The following is a 13,563-nucleotide window of genomic DNA, read 5'->3' as shown; positions in this document are numbered from 1 at the left end:
ATACATAAATTAGAGGCAATGGAAGTCAGAGGAAGTCATCACAAATACAATTTAGGAGTTTTCACAATATATAAACCATCATGGACAGGAATCAGATTATAGTCTAATTCGTGTCCATTAGATTAATGCTCGGCGTATTTAAAAGTAGCAATAAGGACAGACGTACTTCGGCTATTACACAAGCGCCAACCCACAGCCTTCGGTTAAGGCTACTGTGGCTTTAACAAAACATGACCCGGAAGAAGAATTTTGTCGCCGGCACAGTCTCCTTGTTCTTTTCCGGTCAGAGCTCTGTAGTGGTGCGAGCGTGGATTTCATCATCTAGGCTCACAAAATCACAAGAAAATGAGCGTACCAGCATTTATCGACATAACGGAAGAAGATCAGGTACAATCTACGTTTACAATAACTCGTTGAGTAGATATAAGCGTTATATTGTCGCGGATGAGTCGCTAAATGATACCCAATCAAAAAACTTAGCATGCTCGCTAGCTAAAATGCTAACCGTGGGTCGTAGCAGCTGATATCTGCATGCTTATAGTTAGGATATGCGTGGTAAAACATTTTAAGTAAATATGTTAAATATCCTGTCATCCACATTTTCTTGTAGGTAATTTAATAGGTATATTTTTAAGATCATCGTGCTTGGGGTTTAGCGTGTCGTACGTTTCTTTGGGAGTTTAGTAATAGCTAATGTTGCTAGCTGTTTAGCCGCACATCTAAACAAACAAAGGCTTAAAAATTCTACACACACGATTCCACAGGCTGGATATAGATGGGGTAATACCTTCACTCCAACAGTTGCTTGTTGCTGTCGACTATATATCTACAGTCCATATTTTAGTCAGCCACAACAAAGAGATGTAAGAGTATAGATAAATAAAGTCGTCCATACCCTTTTCTTAAATATAATGTCCACTCTGATGCGAGCACGTAACTTGCCACTCTTCGTTCTCTTAAATGTTGAAATGCTCTGTATTTACTGCGTATTTTATGTATTGTTTTTAATATAAATGTATTTTCTACTGCAGGCTTCAGAGCTGAGAGCCTATATTAAATCTAAAGGAGCTGAAATCTCAGAGGAGAACGCTGAAGGCGGTCTTCATGTAGATCTGGCTCAGATCATCGAGGCGTGCGATGTCTGCCTTAGAGACGATGATAAAGGTAGGCGACGAAGAAAATTGCTGCTCCTTTTTGATTAGTTCATCCTCTTCATCCTCACCTCAGGCCTCACCTCCTGAACTGAAGTCAGGGCTCTAATGCACAAAAACATGCATACAACTTGTAAACTCTTTCAGGATATTGTCACAGTTCCTTGTTGTCAGACCATCCCATCTTGGGGACAACAAGCTGGGTATAACAACACCATCTGGTTACAACATAATGTTAGGCTCGAGTGTCTTAAAAGTCACACTTTCCCTCTGATAAACAGTTTGATTACATACAATCTCACATTGTATGAATGTAATCTCACATGTAATTTGCTGAGTGTCAGAGTCTGACAACATTAGAGCCACTTCATATACTTTGTCTATAAAAACATTTTTGTACATAAACAGTAGTGGAAACACACCGCCTGTACACGTTTGGTGTGGGATGCAGAGGGTTAAGTTAACTTGTCTGGTTAAATTTGCTGTCTTGTTAAATGTTTGTTTGACAATTAATGCCCTAAAATTGTGCAACAGTGTCTTAATGCTCATGGCCCTCTCTCTCTCTCTCCACAGATGTTGAGAGCGTGATGAACAGCATCGTGTCTCTGCTGTTGATCCTGGAGACAGACAAGCAGGAGGCTCTCATTGAAAGCCTATGTGAGAAGCTTGTGAAGTTTCGTGAAGGAGAGAGACCCTCCCTCAGAATGCAGCTGTTAGTCCCATCGAGTCCTTTCCCTGAAGACTTTCAAAATAAGAGGTTGCTTATTTAATTGCAATTATGTAATCTATTTTACTTTCTGGTGTCACAGGCTGAGTAACTTGTTCCATGGCATGGATGAGAACACTCCTGTGAGGTACACAGTCTTCTGCAGCCTCATCAAAGTGGCCGCCACCTGTAACGCCATATCCTTCATCCCCACTGACCTTGATCAGGTATATACATTCATGGTGATTAATTCGTATGACTGGCCAGAAACACTGCCAGTATTATAATGCAGTCCCTTGGTTTACTGAGCTAGTAAAACAATATTTCTGCATTTTCTTTTTGCCCGTTGTAATTAATGTATCATATGTATTTGTGCCCATAATCAGGTGCGCAAGTGGATTGTTGACTGGAACCTGAACACAGAGAAGAAGCACACACTTTTGAGGCTGGTATACGAAGCACTTGTTGACTGCAAGAAAAGGTAAATCCACATAGGGTTTCTTTGTGTGGGTTAGGGTTGTGTGTTACTTCAAGAGAAAAGAAAAAGGACAAGATAAAATTTGGACATAAGACAGTATGAAAATGTTCTGCATAGAATATCTCAGTAGAAGCATTTTCAACAATATAATTATTTATTTTATAGCGAAGCTGCAGCAAAAGTGATGGTTGAGCTACTTGGAAGTTACACAGAAGACAATGCTTCACAAGCACGCGTTGATGCCCATAGGTAAGCTTGTAGAACGTGTCGAACGCTTGACATTACACTTCAGCATTGTCCTCCTCAGCAGTACATTAACGCGTCTGTCTGCCGTCTCTTAGATGTATCGTCCGTGCTCTCAAAGATCCCAACACTTTCCTGTTTGACCACCTGCTCACCCTGAAACCTGTTCGCTTCTTGGAGGGGGAACTCATCCATGACGTAAGTGCTAAAGATTGCATAGAGCATTTATAATTATTTATTTATTAGGCTTCTGCTGCCACGACCCGGCTGCAGATAAGTGGAAGAATATGGATGGATGGATATTTGTATATAAATGTATGTAAATGTTTATGTACATTCTGTAGTATTCATTCCACCTCATTTCATTTCTGTATTTTATGTATATAAGTTTAGATTAATTATTTATAGTTGGTTTACACAGCTTTGTGTATGTATGTGTATGCATGTGTAATGTATATATAGACACGTGTGTGTGTGTGTGTGTGTGTGTGTGAGATTTACATTGCTGTGCTTGAGAGCCACGATCTACCAGAACCAAATTCCTTGTATGTGTCTGCACATATACTTGGCCAATAAACACGATTCTGATTCTGATTCTGATATAAATGGAAACCTCTGCCCCAATAACCCTCATCGCAATTTGCCCTTCAGTGCCTTTCATACTCCACAAAGCACATAAAGCATCAAACAAATTTATTTTTATAATGTTGTGTCATGACAGTACAATCCACGTCAAACATGAGACTGGTTATTAAGATTGAGTGATTCACTTGAGGAATCTAGAACATTTCTACCTGAGTGCGTTCAGTCTATGACAAAAAAATATTCAGGGTGCGTCTACAGTTTTCAGCAATCTGACGTAGATAATTATAACAGTTTTTAGCCTGTGTGAACAAAACAACAATCAAGCTGATTGTACATTATACAGTGGCATTTGACCCTCTTCTCCCTCTTCTTTTTCAGCTATTAACCATCTTTGTGAGTGCCAAATTGGCAGCATATGTCAAATTTTACCAGAATAACAAAGACTTCATCGATTCTCTTGGTAAGTAGCCATAATGTGAGCTGTTATACACATGACACATGTAAATGCAAACAGAAACCAGAATACAAGGTAAAAGAAAGTGTAGTAGATTATTAATTATATGTAATAGAAATGCACGGATGAGATTTTCTTTTAAAGTTTACATGTAGCTGAGCATCGTTTGTGCTTTGAGGAGCTAGTGTTTCTCACACAATCTTGTGCTGTGTCAGCACTACAGAAAAGTGTGTTCACGTTGTTATCTTCTCACTACTAAAGGTTTAAGTGTAATTAAAAGCTTGTGTAGGATGGACTCTCAAAACAGACCCTGTGGAGTGATGTTTGTGTTAATGAGTAGATTCCCTTACTGCAGTCTCCTAAATCTAGAAACAATTAACACAGGGAAACTCCCTGAGTCAAGACTAATTGACTGTGACTGTTTTGTGCTTAATGATCCCTGCATGTTGTTTTCCAGGCCTGTCTCATGAGCAAAACATGGCCAAGATGCGTCTGCTGACATTCATGGGCATGGCGGTGGAATTCAAGGAGATCTCCTTTGACACCATGCAGCAGGAACTGCAGATTGGAGCCGATGACGTTGAGGCTTTTGTCATTGACGGTATGAACAATTCTTGCCATGTTCCTCCCTTAAAACCTCCCTCAGTTTCTCAAAACGAAAGCAGTGGAAAGGAGAGTGATTGAACATGATGTGAAGCGATTCTAATGAATCATATAAGACCAGCTAGACTTCATTGTTTGTTCATCAGTAAGCAGAGTAGCCTATTAAAATGCATTTTTTTCTTTCTGGTTTAGTCCCAATTTTGGATTTTATTATTCAGTAAAGAAATAAGATAAGCAAAAAAAAAAAAATTAGTAGGCATTACTTCACTGCTTTATATAAATCTACTGGACAGATTTCAATCTATCAATCAAAACAGTCACTGAAAATATAATTTCATTTGGGAGAAAAAATGAGGTACATGTTTTTGCTTTGTTACAAAATAATCTTTCCCTGTGTAAAATCCTTCCACTTAAACAGAAAATTTAAATCTTTTATAAGGTTATTATGTTTTCCACCAGTCATCTGTTAAATTTTTAGAGCAAATGGTTTTTCCTGCCATACAACTCCAGCTGCATTTTTGTGAGGTTATTCCTACCTCCAGGTGTATTATGTCACAACAATTTGGGATAAAGTCGGTTTGAAATCTTAAATAGCATTTGCTTTGTAACAACCACTTGTTTTTATTTTTTCTACAACTCTTGCTGTCTTTTAATCACCTCTTACCTGCTGTTTCATTTTAGCTGTTCGGACCAAAATGGTATACTGCAAAATCGACCAAACACAGCGAAAGGTTGTTGTGAGGTATGTGGTCATTATACATTGTTCTCTAAATATATTGCGTCATTATTCTGTTGTTATATTATTCTGTTTTGTTTTTTTTATTAAAGACCGGACTTTCTGATCACCTTGGTTACGTTCTCACTGGTTTCAAAAGTAGAAGTGAAACAACTTTTAAAAACTGCAGTTCATTTACAAAACGTTGGGTTTATATTCAAGGTCTCACATTTGTGAGGCTTTATTTTTTCATTTTCTTTGATTAGGGTTGCTTTTTTATCTATGTTATGGTGGAGGCTGCAGAAAATGTAATTGTTTTTGTTTTTTAAATTCAAACCTGCCTCCTTTTGAGTGTTTAGTCATGTCTTAAACCAGTCTGTAGGGCAGTGTCATTAGCTTATCATAGCACATTTATCGAGCTCTGTGTGTGACTTTGGCCTGTGTCATTTTTTAAAAATGTTTTAACATTGTTGCTTTTCTATCTCCACCCCTTCAGCCACAGCACACACCGCACCTTTGGCAAGCAGCAGTGGCAGCAGCTGTATGACAGCCTCAGCTCCTGGAAGGCCAATCTAGCAACCGTCAAGACCAGTCTGCAAGCCCTGTCACCTTCTGCTTAATCCCACTTTACCCCAACTGTTTAGACTGGTTCTTAGTGCTTTCCAAATTCCCAGACTGCAATGGTCGGTTTTTTATTCATCCAATAAAAGAACAGTGACAGTCAACTGTGTTGCTCTTCGTGTCTTAATCTTTTTTTTTTGTTGTTGTTTTATTAATGCTCAAACCGAACTTAATTTTATGTACATTAAAGTGCCATTAATGGATAATAAATGTGCAGTAATGAATCTTTTTAGACAACTACCCCATATCATTATCTAACCAAGCTGTACAGTGACTTTAATTGGGGCTCATCCTCTAGTGGGTCTCAACATCTGGTTTTAGTTAAAGGTAAGCATGGCGGTAAACCAGATGAGCTGAGGCTTGGGGTGAGAAATGGCTCTCAAGAGGAGGGTCACTTGTGTGTGAACACAAGAGAAGTGACAATGGCAGTGTGAACTTAGAATGACCCTGTCTGCTGAGGTCAGAGCTACAATACTGTAATATCAACACTTACGGCACTGGCTGATTCAGTGCCTGTGCAAATCTAAAGCTGTCCGTTGGGTTAGTAGATATACTGTTCAGCTGTAGTCAGCATGATGCATTGTGTGAGAGCATCTGAAAAGTTTAAAAATAAGCTTTGCTGTTAGATTACTGTGGCCTCGCCCATTGATATAAAGTAAACTGCCATTTCTTTAGCACAATAATCTGTTTCAGGCACCACTCCAGAGCATTTCACACATCCGGATGTGTGAAATCTAATGATATATTGCCCAGGCATTAGGTGTAAAAGGGGTCTGTTGGCGTTATCTCCCTCAGGGGCTATGGTTTAATCAGCACAAACTGACAAAGTGCAGAGTACTGACACTGCACTCTGGAATCTCCACCCCCTAATCCACAGTGCTTTTTCTTTGACAGTTAAACCTACAGCTGTTTACTTTTTGTATTGGACTGCCTCTAATTCTGTAAAATTAGCTCTTTAAGTCTTGCTAAGAAAATGTTTTACTAAGATTAAATGGGCACAGATGTATACATTTCTTGCTATAGTACACTGTTTTTTTCCTATCATACCAGAGGTCTGCTATGGCTCACTGCTCACTTCTGTCCAGCTGCGCACAGGGAGCAGCATCCCCTGTTCTTATCATAGGGCGTAAATCACAAAACACCTTCTCCGAAATAAAGCCACCCGCAAGGTGGAGCACAGAGCAGATAAAACAACAAAATGTGTGCAAATTCTTATATCTTAGATTCTTTCAGCATATACTCCATTTTCAGTGAGCAGTTACTTCTCAGGTACTTCTATTGTTCTGGGTAGTGGTCCTTTCCCCTTCCTGTATCTAATTTATCTCACTGGATTTAAGTAACAGTTTCACAATTGTCTTGAGATTCTTAGATGTAAGTGCTATTTACCATAGTTAGTATGCAAGCAGCATGACCACTTGCAGTTTTTAATATTTCAGTAAAGAAAAGCAAATTACTTCATATTGCATTTGGGAGCTAAGGTGCTAAATTGGCCTCTTTTGCACATTACAGCTAAGGTTATCAGAGGTGGACAAAAAATATGAACGACATCGGTTTACTCTCATATCTACGATTCAGAAGGTTAGTGGTTCGATCACTGGTTTCTCCAGTCTGCATGCCAAATATCTTTGGCCAAGATACTAACCCCAAGTTGCTCTCCAGTGCATCCAGCATGAATGTGTGTGAATGTTGGATAGAAAGCACTTCAAGCACAGAAAGAACAAGTGCTTGTGTGAGTGAGGCAAGTTGTTTAGAGTGCTCAGAAGAATAGAAAAGCACTTTATAAGAGTCCATTTATCTTTTAGCCCTTTATTCTAACATTGTTCTTTTTATTCCATCACGTGTATATTATTGCAATTGGAAATCAGTTTCAAATAAAATAAAACAAACAAACAAAAACACATATGTTAAAAAAAATGCACTGTTTAAAATATACACGGTGGTTTCCTTTCCCCTTACAAAATCCACTTATTTAGTTTGTGTGGTTTCAGAAGCTCATGGGCTGCTTGCCACAATTTTTAAGCAATGTTAGAAGTTCCACCACAGAAAACAAGCTTGTGATGTTTTGGAAAGGCCCTAACCCCATGTGACCCACTGAACTACTAACTGTAAAAGAAAGAAAAAAGTCAAGTTCAAGTTCAGTCTCTACCAGTGTGGGGTATAACATGTATTACAGTAACATCACATTACATTTCCCAGCATCACAGTAATGCAAAGCATTACTTTACTAAATTTAGTAATTACATTACAGTTACAATTATGTCATTAAAATGGTTCTTCAGTTATCTGTGTGCCAGGTAAATAGAAAGAAAAAAAACATATAAAAAAAATCAAATAAACATCTTTTTTTTCTTCCTGAGCATCTGTGCTACAATCACTTGATTTCAGTTCCTAAAGCTGAGTGCCAATGCCAGCCCAGCAGCCAGACCCTGATCTTCAACATGTAACAAAAGCAGTGATGAGTTTTGAAGTCCTTTAGGGCTTGTTTTCGACTTTGCTCTCTGACATAACACATTAGCTAAAGGCTGGAATATCTAATTTCCTTCATACCTTTTCTCTGGATTGACATTCCTCTGGGGAATTCCAAGACTCTGACAGTATCCAGAGATGTAGCCTAGTACAGCACAGAGGATCTCACTGCTGTTCAATTAGCACCATCCAGTAGGCTGCAAGATAATGTTCTGTTGTATCCTATCTCTGCTTCACATAAACACAGAGTAAGAGGCCCAGAGGCTCTGAGACAGATATTTACATGGAGAGTGTGAAGCATAAACACTATTATAGGATGTGCTTTGCCAGCCAAAAACAAAATGAAGCAAAACAAAATTTCTTCTTTAAATGTGTCCTCCCATTACTTTGTTGGTGCTTCATGTATTCCTATTTGTTTTGTCTCTAAGGTTTCTATAGCAACTATTATTTGCACTCGAAAGGGCAAAAATTTGATGTAACCCGCATGCCTCTTCTTTGTAAAAATGACTCCAGACTCCATTACACAACACTTCCCACACAAGCCCTGTGTTTAGTGTTGTAGTGTAGTCACCAGTTCCTGAGCTTCTGAGAGGTCTCTTGAGACAGAGTTTAGTGCTTTTAAAAGAGATCTGATGCACAGATCCAAAAAGATAGCATTGTGTTACAGCAGTAATTTGTGCCTAACCATTAAACGTGAAGATACAGCACTGTAAACATGTGGGACTCAAGCAGTTCAGATGTCTGGGCAAAGTTTATACATTTGTCCCTTTTAAAGGTCACAAAGTAAAATGACCCCCGTAAATCAGAGTTTATGTGAGAGAACTCCTTAATCCAAGATGTGAGTGTCTGAGATGGAAGTATGACACCTGTGTTTAATAGGTATCTTTATGAGATTGTGCTGCACAAACGCATTTATGTGTGTTTATTGCTCATACGACACATGTATAGATATATAATAGCAGAGCCATGACTGGTATTTTTAAGGCTGAGGTGCCTTACCACTTGGATGATTTTAATGAAATTGGATACAATCGCATTTTTTTCTTTTATTGTAATAAGCGATCAAATAATGTTTTTTTTTTTTAAGCATATCAACAGCCAGTTGATGCTTAGGAGAAGAAAAAAAAAGTCCCCAAAACTATTTTTCATTGTTCACTGGGTGGAGTAACCTGCTATCTGAGTCATATAGAACTTTTTCAATCCTTTCCTGTGTAAAGTTAACTTTCCTGGCTTCAGCTGCCACCTAGCGTTCACTTTTGTACATATTTGTCATACAGTTCAGGTAAACGTGATTGATTGGTCGAGTCTGCCCAGGTAAACGTGAGAGATAGCTCGCTAGCGCAGGCAGTGCGAGAGTAGCTGACGACACATCTGTTTTGAGTAAACAAGTCCTTTTTTTTAACCGGAACTTTCTTAATCTGCTTTGAGACGAATTGATCATTCAAATGATCGTATTTTTACCACAAATAATGATGTCATTTTTTCTTTCGCCGGAGGAACTCGGCAAACTCAGCCGGTGTTTGTGAATATCACCGAACGTTTCCTGCCTGGAACACCGGACGCTCCTTTGGACTGCTTTCGTTTTGTTGACGCTGAGCTCTGTTCGTCTTTGTGTAGCATAATGTAGAGGACGGAAATATTGTGATTTGTCGTTAAAGTGCGCACACAGTATTTTCCAGAAGCAGGGTCGCTGTTGGTTATCGTCTGCCTTCTGTACTCTTAGTTAATGTCGCGCGATTGTCAGTGCGCAGGTGCGCTCATGGCAATGTTGCTTCATCTGTTTGTTCTTTTTCAATTTTTCACCTGTGGAGATCTGGCCTTTGTGGGGCAGTTACCTTCCGAAAATGAAGAATCACAAGACCAAGGTAAAATTTTTATCATACTTTATTTTAATAATTTAATTCTTAAAAGTTCGTGTTACCCTGTATACATCCCGATATTGTAGCTTTCCTGGAAATAATCTCTTTGGATCCGCCCAGTGTTTGTAGATGAGGGGCACGCAAATTCTTTCCTGGGTCGCCACCTGCTGTTTAACCGGTTTGATTTTGAAATGTTCGTACCTGGAAACTTGGAAAGGGAGTGTATTGAAGAAGTCTGTAATTATGAGGAAGCAAGGGAGGTGTTTGAAAACATCCCAGATACAGTTAAGTGATGCTGATGGGTGGAATCATTAATTAACAATTAAGAGGGATTGCCATGTTGATTAATCTTTTTGTTTGTTGGTTTGTTTTTTCAGGATAGATTTTGGAAAGAATACACTGCAGGTAAGAGGGGAATAAGAAATACTTCGAGTTTATATAAAATGTGTCATCCAGGAAGTTTGTTGATGAAACTCTGACTTGACTGTAGTTGTTGTTGTTGTTTGTGTAAAACCTGTTTCACCACACACCAATGAATGCATGGTAAATGTGAAAGTACAGATTATATACGTTAAATCAGTCAAACTGAATTCCAATTCATCAGTCCTCTTTCCATCCAATTAGTAATTTAGACTTTTTTTGTATTCAGTTTACAGATTAGTGACAAATTAGTGCTAGGCCTCACATGCAAAAGATTCCCTGTTTGAGGTCGGGAGGGGATGCAGTACAAAAACACCCTCAGGAGGTCACACGCGAGTATGATCCTTGTGCTAGTTTGAAGCTGGAATAGTTGGAACGATTATGTCAGGGAGGGGATACAGTCTGAGATCTGCTCCAAATCTAACACACAGCTTCATCCACTGTAGCAACCCAGCCAAAAGTACCTATATTAGGTGCTGGGCTAACAATTAATTGTTGCTCAAAGAAGTTATGACATTTGAGTTATATATATTTGTATATATATAACTCAAATATAACTCAAATGTTGTATATATTTCTTTCTACTCACCAAGTCATTCATTGATCCCATCATGTCGTCATAATGGTAGCAAGGAAAAGATCAATCCCGCTCATTAGAAATGCTTCATCACAAGATACCGGTGATCGCTCAAAAGCTTTGTAATGATGTACGTTAACTATGCCACCTACCCTTTATTATTCACCTATCAGATATATCAGATGTAAATGAAATGATGGTTGTCTACTTGGTAATAACTTGCACTGCCATCATGAAACAAGTTTGACACTTCCTCTGTGGTTTGTGATGATTCATAGATAAGGGTGGCCGCTCTTCACGTGTTGATGTGGTAGCTCTTTTGGTGGGACTCATTGCTGGTGGAGTGGCCATTGTTATCTTTGGCATCATTGTATGGCTTTTGTGTCAGCGCAGATGGAAGGGTAACTTAAGCCATGCAAGGTAAGTGAGAAGAATTTGTGACACTGTCCCAGTATGTCTTTTTCACCTGTTTATGAGCATTATTCTGCCAATTATTTTCTTCTTTAGTCATTATTTCTAAAAAGTAAAACAATGCATAAATTATGTGTCAATTTCTCAAATCTGATGAAAGCAGAATAAATAGAAATAACTTGTAATATTTTTCATAACCCAAAAATAAATGCAATAACCCATTCAGTTTACCATGATTATGAAAGAGTCTGAAGTACTCTGAATGTGTATTTTTCTTTGCACTCATTGAGTTTTAAATAGTGCTGCTCTTCTGTTACCCCTTTTTGCTACACCAAATGTAACATTTACAAATGTATTTCATTGTGCACGGTTATATAACAAGAACAAAGATGACTTTCACCTTTGATACTTGCACTTTGAGGTTGAAGTACGTCACAAGTGAATGACCACTATGCTCCTCACAGTTCCATTAGGGTGCGCCAGAGGAGGAGTAATGCTTCTCTAATAATGCGAAGGCTAGAGGAGGTCTCCCTGCACCCTGTGCCTCCCTCCGACGACCCACCCGGGCTTCCTTCCTATGAACAGGCAATCGCGAGAAATGGGCCACATGACGCCCCACCTCCTCCTTATCCTGGGTACGTGCATGTTTGTGCTTTTGTTGCAGTCCATGATGCAGTTTTATGCGGGGTTTTTTTTGTTGTTATTGTTTTTAAAGATACCTTTTCTCTTTCTTTTAGCTCACGAACTGGGAGTACTCGGCAGTAGGCTTTCAGTACAACACGTGTGCACATCTGTGAGAGGACAATTAACAGCTAACACCTAAACTGTGCAATTATGATGTATCAATTTGTCAAATATCACAAAATACTAACTTTCCTTGATTAGCCTCCCTTTTTCCTCTTTTATATTTATTTTTTTCCTGGTCTGTTTGGGTAGTCTTTTCTTTAGCAGCATAATCTTAAATATTTTTCTTGTTCCACCTTCTTGATCTCCTAGTGCCAAACATTTGATTATTCTTTGTAATGTAACTGAAATCTCGTGATGAATAAGCTTTCTAAAAATATTTTATCGACTTTGCTGCTTTTTTATCAAGATGAAAATGAAGGAAGAGCTGCTTTGTACACAGCATGTATAGTGACACTGAGAGCAAGATCAGGAAGATGTTTTATTATACAGTATCAACTGTAATTAAACAGAGACGGACTGATTTGTGTAGTTATGCAGCTTCATACAGCTGTCGCTCCTTCAGAAGGAAAACCTGCAATACTGCTTGTACTTGTCTGATGGTAATGTTGACGTAACTGGAAAATACTTTTACAAATACTACCTGTGTATTTAATGCACTGGTCTTCCAGCATACCTTTAATATTCACTGCATATTTTCATTGTTTTTGTAAACATAGGCAGATATTTTTGCTGTTTTACAATATGTCAAAAAAACATCTGCATGTTTGAACTAATGACTGTTCTCTCCAATGTGAATTTATTGTTTTATTTTTTCATCTACATTGTGATATATTTTAATGCAATACAGATATGTGGAAGCACAGGCTTCGCAAAATATTTCTATTTATCTAGAACATTTAATTAATTTGAGTGAAATGACGTCAGCTACTTAACTGCAGTTTTGATAAGGATCTCACACTCATTGTGTCCCTGTAAATTATTGCAAGGGCTGAGGGGTTTCACAGAGCCACCTTTTCCTCTGAATGGATTTCAGAATCTTTTCTTTCCAGGTCTCCCTTAAAAAAAAAAAAGAAAAAAAAAGATTTTAATCTCAAGGGACTTCCTGGTTCAAAGATTAAAAAATTTGTATAAACATATTTTGAGAATTTATTGATATAGCTATGTTAAAGCTGATCTGATGCAGAAGTATTTGAAATGGAAGTCTTTTATATTCCTTTTGAATTAAAATTGCTATTTTAATTAACTTGGACTTGTCTTTTGGTGTGTGTGTCTGTGTATGACTTTGTGACATGAAAACAGCAGTTGCAGGAGCCCATGGCTGTTATACCAAGTTGCCTTGCAGTAGATGTTAGGAGCTATTTTATGTGTTGCTGTTTCAGTGGATATATTTAGGGTGTAAATCAGTATTATGAACGATGATGGATACGTCAGTATCATTTTATTTTATTATCTATTGCTCAATATGGCTTTCTTTCCTTTATCAGCACTCTGTTTATGCTGTTCCCTCCCAGGAGAAAAGTCTCTCTGAATCTACACAGATCAGACTTGGGACATACACGATGAATTCCTGTCACTAACATAGAATCG

The 13,563-nt window shown here is 38.3% G+C and overlaps 2 protein-coding genes across 2 annotated transcripts; both read left to right on the top strand.

Annotated features, from left to right (window-relative positions):
• Positions 1-265: 265 nt before the first annotated feature.
• On the top strand, positions 266-5,660 carry eif3m (eukaryotic translation initiation factor 3, subunit M). The gene is made up of 11 exons (XM_063500322.1): positions 266-387; positions 1,032-1,164; positions 1,725-1,863; positions 1,961-2,084; positions 2,244-2,338; positions 2,501-2,584; positions 2,677-2,776; positions 3,542-3,623; positions 4,075-4,218; positions 4,902-4,962; positions 5,432-5,660. Exons 1-11 carry the CDS (start codon positions 346-348, stop codon positions 5,553-5,555), a joined length of 1,128 nt encoding a protein of 375 aa, XP_063356392.1. The 5' UTR covers positions 266-345; the 3' UTR covers positions 5,556-5,660.
• Positions 5,661-9,457: 3,797 nt separating this feature from the next.
• prrg4 (proline rich Gla (G-carboxyglutamic acid) 4 (transmembrane)) lies at positions 9,458-13,126 on the top strand. The gene is made up of 6 exons (XM_063500279.1): positions 9,458-9,887; positions 10,002-10,165; positions 10,259-10,286; positions 11,157-11,298; positions 11,754-11,924; positions 12,027-13,126. Exons 1-6 carry the CDS (start codon positions 9,749-9,751, stop codon positions 12,052-12,054), a joined length of 672 nt encoding a protein of 223 aa, XP_063356349.1. The 5' UTR covers positions 9,458-9,748; the 3' UTR covers positions 12,055-13,126.
• Positions 13,127-13,563: the final 437 nt, after the last annotated feature.

This window comes from Pelmatolapia mariae, linkage group LG1 (genome assembly GCF_036321145.2).
Source record: "Pelmatolapia mariae isolate MD_Pm_ZW linkage group LG1, Pm_UMD_F_2, whole genome shotgun sequence".
Taxonomy (NCBI): domain Eukaryota; kingdom Metazoa; phylum Chordata; class Actinopteri; order Cichliformes; family Cichlidae; genus Pelmatolapia; species Pelmatolapia mariae.
The sequence above is the reverse complement of the archived record's forward strand: the minus strand, read 5'-3'. Positions and strand labels throughout refer to the sequence as shown.

What these genes read in the sequence shown, in the direction of transcription:
- eif3m (XM_063500322.1), top strand. Translation starts at nt 346, where the DNA reads ATGAGCGTACCAGCATTTATCGACATAACGGAAGAAGATCAG. An exon ending in ACATAACGGAAGAAGATCAG is followed by an intron (nt 388 to 1,031) that starts GTACAATCTACG and finishes TTTCTACTGCAG; the next exon opens with GCTTCAGAGCTGAGAGCCTA. An exon ending in GCACGCGTTGATGCCCATAG is followed by an intron (nt 2,585 to 2,676) that starts GTAAGCTTGTAG and finishes GCCGTCTCTTAG; the next exon opens with ATGTATCGTCCGTGCTCTCA.
- prrg4 (XM_063500279.1), top strand. Translation starts at nt 9,749, where the DNA reads ATGTCGCGCGATTGTCAGTGCGCAGGTGCGCTCATGGCAATGTTGCTT. An exon ending in TGAAGAATCACAAGACCAAG is followed by an intron (nt 9,888 to 10,001) that starts GTAAAATTTTTA and finishes GGATCCGCCCAG; the next exon opens with TGTTTGTAGATGAGGGGCAC. An exon ending in TTGAAAACATCCCAGATACA is followed by an intron (nt 10,166 to 10,258) that starts GTTAAGTGATGC and finishes TTGTTTTTTCAG; the next exon opens with GATAGATTTTGGAAAGAATA.